Source organism: Oncorhynchus clarkii, chromosome 27, assembly GCF_045791955.1.
Source record: "Oncorhynchus clarkii lewisi isolate Uvic-CL-2024 chromosome 27, UVic_Ocla_1.0, whole genome shotgun sequence".
NCBI lineage: Eukaryota > Metazoa > Chordata > Actinopteri > Salmoniformes > Salmonidae > Oncorhynchus > Oncorhynchus clarkii.
In genome coordinates, this window is record NC_092173.1 from 1,936,925 (window position 1) to 1,947,206 (window position 10,282).

At 41.8% G+C, this 10,282-nt stretch overlaps 1 protein-coding gene across 1 annotated transcript in view; it reads left to right on the forward strand.

Annotated features, from left to right (window-relative positions):
• Positions 1-9,949, forward strand: part of LOC139385702 (anoctamin 7) — a 45,873-nt gene extending 35,924 nt beyond the window's left edge. Inside the window, exons 17-23 of the mRNA XM_071130977.1 lie at positions 3,224-3,321; positions 3,711-3,871; positions 5,780-5,985; positions 6,083-6,222; positions 6,358-6,448; positions 8,428-8,547; positions 9,700-9,949. Coding sequence (XP_070987078.1) covers positions 3,224-3,321; positions 3,711-3,871; positions 5,780-5,985; positions 6,083-6,222; positions 6,358-6,448; positions 8,428-8,547; positions 9,700-9,864 — 981 coding nt within the window. The 3' untranslated portion in view covers positions 9,865-9,949. The remainder of the gene's footprint in view (positions 1-3,223; positions 3,322-3,710; positions 3,872-5,779; positions 5,986-6,082; positions 6,223-6,357; positions 6,449-8,427; positions 8,548-9,699) is intronic.
• The last annotated feature ends 333 nt before the right edge of the window (positions 9,950-10,282 follow it).

Here is a 10,282-nt window from a genome sequence, read left to right on the forward strand (position 1 = left end):
TTCACAAAAAAATACAGTTTTATATCTTTATGTTTGAAGCCTGAAATGTGGCAAAAGGTCGCAAAGTTCAAGGGGGCCGAATACTTTCGCAAGGCACTGTATATCCCTCCTGCCCTGCCTTTCTAACGTCTTTGAAAGCCAATTGAACAAACAGATCACCGACCATTTCGAATCCCACCGTACCTTCTCCGCTATGCAATCTGGTTTCCGAGCTGGTCACGGGTGCACCTCAGCCACCTTCAAGGTCCTAAACAATATCATAACCGCATTGAGAAAAGACAGTACTGTGCAGCCATCTTCATCGACCTGGCCAAGGCTTTTGACTCTGTCAATCACCATATTCTTATCGGCAGACTCAACGGCCTTGGTTTCTCAAATGACTGCCTCGCCTGGTTCACTAACTACTTCTCAGACAGAGTTCAGTGTGTCAAATCGGAGGGCCTGTTGTCCGGACCTCTGGCAGTCTCTATGGGGGTGCCACAGGGTTTAATTCTCAGGCCGACTCTTTTCTCTGTGTATATCAATTATGTCGCTCTTGCTGCTGGCGATTCTTTCCTCCACCTCTACTCAGACGACACCATTCTGTATACATCTGGCCCTTCTTTGGATTCTGTGTGTTACAAACCTCCAAACGAGCTTCAACGCCATACAGCACTCCTTCCATAGCCTCCAACTGCTCTTAAATACTAGTAAAACGAAATGCATGCTCTTCAACCGATCGCTACCCGCCCGCACAACTAGGATCACCCCTCTGGACGGTTCTGACTTAGAATATGTGGACAACTATAAATACCTAGGTGTCTGGCTAGACTGTAAACTCTCCTTCCAGACTCCCATTAATCTTCTCCAATACAAAGTTGAATCTAGAATAAGCTTCCTATTTTGCAACAAAGCCTCCTTCAATCATGCTGCCAAACATACCCTAGTAAAACTGACTATCCTACCAATCCTTGACTTCGGCGATGTCATTTACAAAATATCCTCCAACACTCTACTCAGCAATTTGGATGCAGTCTATCACAGTGCCGTCTGATTTGTCACCAAAGCCCCATATACCACCCACCACTGCGACCTGAATGCTCTCGTTGGCTGGTCCTCGCTACATGTTCGTCGCAATCCCACTGGCTCCAGGTTTTCTATAAGTCTTTGCTAGGTATAGCTCTGCCTAATCTCAGCTCACTGGTCACCACAGCAACACCCACCCGTAGCACGCGCTCCAGCAGGTATATTTCACTTGTCATCCTAAAAGCCAACACCTACTTTGACATCCTTTCCTTCCAGTTCTCTGCTGCCAATGACTGGAACGAATTGCAAAAATCACTGAAGTTCGAGACTGATATCTCCCTCACTAACTTTATTAAGCGTCAGCTCTCAAGAGCAGCTTATCGATCGCTGCAGCTGTACTTGGCCCATCTGTAAATAGCCCATCCAACCAATTACCTACCTCATCCCCATGTTTGTTTTTCTGCTCTTTTGCACACCAGTATTTCTACTTGCACATCCTCATCTGTACATATATCACTCCAGTGTATATTGCTAAATTGTAATTACTTCACCACTATTGGCCTATTTATTGCCTTACCTCCTTACTTCATTTGCACACAGATGTTTCTATTGCGTTATTGACTGTATGTTTGTTTATCCCATGTGTAACTCTGTGTAGTTTTTTCGCACTGCTTTGCTTTATCTTGGCCAGGTCTCAGTTGTAAATGAGAACTTGTTCTCAACTGGCCTACCTGGTTAAATAAAAGGTGAAATAAAAATGTTTTAAAATATAACTTTTCTGGAATGCCCACAGGGCACAATCAACAGCCTGATCAACTCTATGTGAAGGAGATGTGTCGTGCTGCATGAGGCAAATGGTGGTCACACCAGATACTAACTGGTTCTGATCCACGCCCCTATCTTTAAAAAAAAGTATCACCAACAGATGCATATCTGTATTCCCAGTCATGTGAAATCCATAGATTAGGGCCTAATGAATTTATTTAAATTGACAGATTCCTTACACGAACTGTAACGCAGTAAAATCATAGAAATTGTTGCATGTTGTCACGATCGTCGTATTGATGAGACAAAGGCGCAGCGTGATATGAATACATACTTCCTTTAATAAAGAAAGACCACTAAACAAAATTACCGTGATGCTATATAAACCGAGTCCTGACAGGCAACTACACATAGACAATAACCCACGAAACTGAAAATGGCAACCTAAATAGGATCCCCAATCAGAGACAACGATAAACAGCTGCCTCTGATTGGGAACCAATTCAGGCCACCATCGACCTACATTACCTAGACATACAAAAAACCCATAGATATACAAAAACCCTAGACAGGAAAAAACACACATACCCACCCTCGTCACACTCTGACCTGACCAAAATAATACATAAAACATAGATAACTAAGGTCAGGGCGTGACACGTTGCGTTTATATTTGTACAGTGTAGGTGCAGCTCCTACATGGGATGAAACGTTCACCCTAGTCTTTAAAAGTGGTAGACACCACTTTGGAAGTATTCAGTTAAAATCCACGGAAATAAAAAAGGTTGGCGAGGAATCAGTTTAAAACCAATCAATCCACAGTGTGATAGTTAGTTTGAATCACACAGTTTGTAGGATCACCACAGTTATAGGCAGCAAGCCAGAACCCAACCACAGACTAAAAGGCAGCACTAGGACCCACAATAACACAACCAAGGCACAAAACTGGCCAACATAACAACAGCAAGGAGAGAGGGGTGACTTACTCGATGCGATTAAATGCTGGGGCCCATCAAATCAGCAACGCAACGCAGGCCATGTTACCAGTATTATAGCCAGGAGAGAAGCACCTTGGAGGGGATGTAGTTTTCAGTACAGGCCGGTCGAAAGCCAGGAGGGGGCTGTGGGAGAGTCCAAAAGGGTCAATCCAAGTGGAGTTCAAGTTTGGTAGTTGTTCAAAAACATCCTGTAACAATGTCAAGTGGAAAGATAAAACCCACAGTAGGCAGGTGTCTGCTCAGATCATGGCCCAGTGCAGGGTAGGGTGCCCTGGTATATCCAAGTAGGCCTCAAGAGTTTCATAGTTGTGTTTTGTATGGGATGCTGCCATGCTAAGGAACCTGTAGCAATGTTCACTGTTTGCTGGGATGTAACTTTGCTGTCTTTATCAGCCTGTGTGTGTGTGTGCCTGCGCCCATGTGCATAACCTGTAAGTGTGTATTGTTGTTTGCAGTGCGGTGCTGGGGGCTGTCTCATTGAACTGGCCCAGGAGCTACTGGTCATCATGGTGGGAAAACAGGTCATCAACAACATTCAGGAGTTTATCATGCCGTGAGTCTTGTAATCCTACAGCTTCCCCCAGTTTTGTCTAAAATCCAATCACAGTCTCAATACACTTGGGAAAAACTGGTTTTCAATCAACGTTGTTTCCATGTAATTTCAACAAGAAAATTCAATGTGATGACGCTGAATCAATGTTGAAAACTGATTGGATTTTTTGTCACCCAATTTTTTACCTAAATCCAATTTTTGTTGATTTAATGTTGAATTTATATTAGTTGACAACAAATCAACCAAATGTAAATCAAAACTACGTTTGTTGAACTGACATCTGTGCCCAGTGGGAGTAAGTTATTGTAATTGTCTTGCCCACATAAAGGACCTATGTACTGCTTCTGTGCTCGTTAAGGCAAAACCTCTCTCCTTTTGTCTCATGATAGAAAACTAAAGTCTTGGTGGCAGAAGCGCAAGATCCATCCTAAGGTTAGAGCTGAAGATGAGAAGGTGAAAGAGGGAGGACCGACACAGGATGCTGCACCCTGGGAGACCGACTATGAACTCCTGCTGTGTGAGGGACTGTTCGATGAATATCTGGAAATGGGTGAGTGTTCCTGCACACCTTTAATAGGGCAGGGCTGTGGAACACGGTGTTTTAAAACATTCATTAAATGGGAATTGTAATTGTGTATTTCTTATTGGATAAGGAATTACTCTTGTGATTTTTGTTACTCTTGAATAAGTGAGGTTATCTGGGTAACTGGCAGTGACACGCACCGGGAGCAAACGAACCCTAACATTTTAAATAGACAGGACTCTGTGTGCCATCAAGTAATTGATGGAGAAACAAAGTTGAAACCCCTAGGTCTTGACAATATGATTCTACTAAGCCGTTGAGGAGGATTAGCTACACACGTTTACTGCTCTACTTCCCACGTGCTTTACTTCCCCCAGTCAATGTAACTGTCCCCTCATCCCAAAGATTATTGTGCCATGTAGGTAATAAACAGTGCTGTGCAGAACCTACTCAGTCAGATTGTGTAATCCATACCCCAAATGAATTAATTCACTTTCTCTGGAGGATAATATACAGAATATACAGTACACGTAGTGTACAATACATTATGAAGACCTTCGTTATATTGAGTTGCAACACCCCTTTTGCCCTCAGAACAGCCTCAATTTGTCGACTCTACAAGGTGTCGAAAGTGTTCTACTGGGATGCTGGCTCATGTTGACTCCAATGCTTCCCACAATTGTGTCAAGTTGGTTGTTTATCATTGCTATACAACCATTTTCAGATCTTGCAATAGATGTTCAAGTAGATTTAAAACTGTAACAGTCACTTAGGAACATTCACTGTCTTCTTCTATTTTTGTGAAAACTGAAATGGTCTATTCAGTCCTTTTACTGTTGTAGACACTTATCCAGTGCAACTTACAGTAGTGAGTACATATATTTTCATAGTTTTTCCCCATGGGAATCGAATCCACAACCCTAGCATTGCAAGAGCCATGCTCTACCAACTGAGCAAGATCGTCACATCACATCATCACAAACCACTTGATGTGTCATTGTTCTCAAGTGCTGTATTGTGCATTGTTTTTCTTCATTTTTTAAATTCTTTATTTAACTAGGCAAGTCAATTAAGGACAACAAAGGCAAGGTATTGGAGTGGCCATCACAGAGCCCTGACCTCAATCCTATAGAAAATGTGTGGGCAGAACTGAAAAAGTGTGTGCGTGCATGGAGGCCTAGAAATCTGACTCAGTTCCACCAGCTCTGTCAGGAGGAATGGGCCAAAATTCACCCAACTTATTGTGGGAAGCTTGTGGAAGGCTACCCTAAACATTTGACCCAAGTTGAACAATTTAAAGGCAATGCTACCAAATACTAATTGAGTGTATGTAAACTTCTGACCCACTGGGAATGTGATGAAAGAAATAAAAGCTGAAATAAATCATTCGCTCTACTATTATTCTGACATTTCACAATCTTAAAATAAAGTGGTGATCCTAACTGACCTAAAACAGGGAATTTTTACTAGGATTAAATGTCAGGAATTGTGAAAAACTGAGTTTAAATGTATTTGGCTAAGGTGTATGTAAACCTCTGACTCCAACTGTATTGACTCCAGACATTTCAGCTTTTTATTTTTTATTAATTTCTAAAAACATAATTCCGCCTTGACTTTGTGGGATACTGTGTTTAGGCCAGTGACACAAAAAATCTCAATTTAATCCGTTTTAAATTCAGGCTGTAACACAACAAAATGGGGAAAAGGTAAAGGGGTATAAATACTGTGAACAAAACATTATGAACACTTGCTCTTTCCATGACAGACAAATTAACAAATTATTTCAGAATATTTTCTGTGGGCACTAAATTCTGCTAATCCATCATTTAATTAATTTAACAGAATTGTACATTACTACATTACTCAGATTACAGATGCATTTACATACCCCAACACAAGCAGAAGGTGAATGCTGACTTCCCCCCTCTTTTTCAGTGCTGCAGTTTGGCTTCATTACCATCTTTGTGGCAGCATGTCCACTTGCCCCGCTGTTTGCCCTCATCAACAACTGGGTAGAGGTGCGTCTGGACGCACAGAAGTTTGTGAGTCAGTACAGACGGCCCGTAGCCGAGAGGGCTCAGGACATTGGAATCTGGCTGGACATCCTACAAGTTATCACCTACGTTGCTGTCATTAGTAATGTAAGTGTACTGTATATGTGTGTGTGTCTGTGTTACTTGCGTGTGTGTGATGTTATTATTGTGTTTGGTTTAATGAAGACTCCTGCCTCTCTGCCAGGCCTTCCTGATAGCTTTCACTTCTGACTTCCTGCCTCGCCTCTACTACCGCTACAACAATGATGGAAACCTTCAGGGTTATGTTAACTTCACCCTGGGTACTTCCCCAAGCAACTTTAACACCAACAACACACAATGCAGGTAGAGACACACTCATAATCATCCATGAATGTATATATGCATTTCGTGAACGTCGTTATTTTCTTGTTCCTATTACTCTACAACTGGCATTGTCATCTAGCATTTCTTTGTTCATTTTTTATTTTTATTTTTTAGATATAGAGGATACAGGGACAGAAATGGGCATTTTCGACCGGAGTACTTCCACCTTCTGGCTTGCCGGCTGGCCTTTGTCATAATTTTTGAGGCAAGTTCCGTTGAGTTGAGCTATGCCATTATGTGGACAACTTTTGCAGTACAGATTCAATGCAATTAATTGACTAATTCAGTGTTTACAGGTCTATCTGTGTATGCATTTTTGTTAAGGAGCTGAGGCATCTTGGAGAATTGAGATTGAGATGCCTTGTCGTGTGCTCTGAGAATGTGTGCACTGCCACTGACTGGTTTAAAACCGAAGGGTGTTTCGTTTTTATACTGTGGTGCTTCATTTTGGTGTTTTATTTTTATACTCTGGTCTCGGAGTGTTGGCTTGTCAACACATTGCATCTGAGTAAGCTTACAGGCTTGTTACGATGTTCATATACAGTGCATTTGGATTGTATTCAGACAACCTTGACTTTTTCCACATTTTGTTACGTTGCAGCCTTGTTCTAAAATTGATTTAATTGATTTCCCCCTGATAAATCTACACACAAACCTCCAATATGACAAAGCATAAACAGATTTTTAGACATTTTAGGAAATTTATAAAAATTTAAAAAACATATACCTTATTTACATAAGTATTCACACCCTTTGCTATGAGACTTGAAATTGAGTTCAGGTGCATCCTGTTTCCATTGATCATCCTTAAGATGTTTCTACAACTTGATTGGAGTCCACCTGTGGTAAATTCAATTCATTGGACATGGTTTGGAAAGGCACACACCTGCCTATATAAGGTCCCACAGTTGACAGTGCATGTCAGAGCAAAAACCAAGCCGTGAGGTTGAATTGTCCGTAGAGCTCCGAGACAAGATTGTGTCGAGGCACAGATCTGGGAAAGGATATCAAAACATTTATTCAGCATTGAAGGTCCTTATGAACACAGTGGCCTTCAAGTTTGGAACCAATAACACTCTTCCAAGAGCTGGCCGATCGACCAAACTGAGGAATCGGGGGAGAAGGGCCTTGGTCAGGGAGGTGACCAAGAACCCGATGGTCACTCTGACAGTGCTACAGAGTTCAACTGTGGAGATAGGAGAACCTTCCAGAAGGACAACCATCTCTGCAGCACTCCACCAATCAGGCCTTTATGGTAGAGTGGCCAGACAGAAGCCACTCCTCAGTAAAAGGCACATGACATTCCACTTGGAGTTTGCCAAAAGACACCTAAAGTACTCTCAGACCATGACAAACAAGAATATCAGCTCTTATGAAACCAAGATTGAACTTTTTGTCCTGAATGCCAAGCATCACATCTGGAGGAAAACCTGGCACCATCCCTACGGTGAAGAATGGTGGTGGCAGCATCATGCTGTGGGGATGTTTTTCAGCGGAAAGTACTGGGAGACTAGTCAGGATCGAAGGAAAAATGAACGGAGCAAAGTACAGAAAGATCCTTGATAAAAACCTGCTCCAGAGTGCTCAGAACCTCAGACTGGGGCGAAGGTTCAACCTTCCAACATGACAACGATCCTAAGCACACTGCCAAGACAACGCACGAGTGGCTTTGAGACAAGTCTCTGAACGTCCTTGAGTGGCCCAGCCAGAGCCCGGATTTGAACCCGATCAAACATCTCTGGAGAGACCTGAAAATATCTGTGCAGCAACGCTCCCCATTAAATCTGACAGAGCTTCAGAGGATCTGCAGAGAAGAATTGGAGAAACTCCCCAAATACAGGTGTGCTAAGCTTGTAGCGTCATACCCAAGAAGACTCAAGGCTGTAATTGCTGCCAAATGTACTTCAACAAAGTACTGAGTAAAGGGTCTGAATACTTAAGTAAATATGATTTTTCAGCTCTTTTTTTAATCAATTTCCAAACATTAAAAAAAAAATATTTTGTCTGTAGATTTTGGAGAAAAAAAACTATTTAATCAATTTTAGAATAAGGCTGTAACGTAACAAAATATGGAAAAAGTCAAGGGGTCTGAATACTTTCCAAATGCGCTGTATGCTTATAATGTGTCTCCTTCCCTGGTCCATCTTCTCTCTCTCTTTCTTTTTTCCCTTTCTCTTTGCTCAGCATGTTGTGTTCTTCATCGGTCGTTTGATTGACTTCATGGTCCCTGATATACCTGAGGATGTGGAGATCAAAATTAAGAGAGAGCACTACATGGCCAAGGAGGCCCTGGCTGAGAACGAGGTGAGAACCCCTGTACCTCTTTCTAGATACCTGTCAGTCAATCGATCAATCAACCAACCGATTAACCAATCAAATCTCTATATAATTCAGTGTAATTTTGGCTTCTTCTTTTAACCAATGATAACTCCAGCTGATTCTTCTACTGATTAGATAGTGTATTTTTTTCCTCATTATCAATCATCAAAACCACTTTACCCTACACAAAACGTCTCAACATAAAAGTTGAAACATGCCTTGCAGTAGTGGTCGCTGATTGGCTGGTCACTGATTAATTGATGAAGGGAAAACAGATTTAACACAGATGCAACAAATTAAAATTAATGATCTTACTCGGGATAACTAGTGTATATCACAAAGTAGGATGAGATAGCTAGCCAGTTTACTTTTCTAAATATTCAGAAATATTAGCTCAGATATAAATGGGCATGCTACTAGTTCTAGCTAGCTTACTCTACCTTATCAAAGGTTACTAGTTAATTTGTTATTTCTGAATGTCTATGAAAATAACTTTAGATACACCCATGACAGAACTTTTTCACTAAGCTGTCACTCTCTCTAAACTGATGCAACTCTGAAATGTATAACTTGCTAACTGGTTGTAGTTATACACAAGCCGTGTTCAACCAGTTAGCAAGTACGGAATTTCAGATTTTCCTAGTTCCGACTAGCACGTGTATGCGGCATATGTATTGTAGCCCACATGTCCTATGTCACACTGTTCAAGAGCCCAGTCATAGCTCTACCAATAGGGCATTAGGGGTGGAGCTCCAGGGGTATTCATACTTTTTCAAAAGGGAACCAAACTCTGAAATGTATAACTTGCTAACTGGTTATAGTTATACACAAGCCGTGTTCAACCAGTTAGCAAGTACGGAATTTCAGAGTTTCCTAGTGCCGACTAGCATGTAAACGCTGCAAGTCTCAGGGACTAGATGTCAATGTGTGATCCCTCTCCAGCGTTTTTTTGTACTGCATTATTATGTTGTATTATAGTGCATTGGTTGAGTATTTTGTTTGCTAACCTCAGAAAATGAATTTCCAAGTAAATTAGGTTATTGTGTTCTATGATATGAAGAAAATTCTAAGCTAATTTTTCAGAGTCAATGAATCCACCCTTTGCTTTCTTTTTGTTTCACGCCCTTTATGTTGCAGGCTTTGGGTAAGGTTGTCGTCCTAGTTGAAAAGGAGAATCTGTCCACTGAGTTGCGACGCAGAGCCAAACCTCAAACTTCCACAGCGTCTCCACCCCAGGAGAGCAACTCACCACCACCCTTACTGAATCCAATCCCAGAGGACCCAGACAGATCACCGCTCTAACCCCTGACCTCCCCAGGGGTCGTTTGGACGCCAGCTCAAGGTCACATGATGGAGTGATGAGATGTATTTTTCAGCTCTGTGTTTCTAACAAACTTCAGTGACATGGACAGGTACAGTCATAACTGTAAGACTGAGGAGAAGGCAAATAACAGTCCTTACTCAGGACTGACTGCAGTGAGATTGAGGCTTTGCATTGTGCTTACCCATATTGAGCAGCAGTATACCCCCCACTCTAACCATGCAGCAAATGTGTGGACTACTAGAGAACTGTGACTAGACTAGTCTTTCAAATGAATCATTAAACGGGAGTCCTGAATCTGTGGTCATAGAAAATTCCATTGCAGTTATTGTAAGAATTTAGGGTGATAACCCCAGTGTCTTGGCCAAATTCTCAACCTGGCCCCATTCAATCATGACC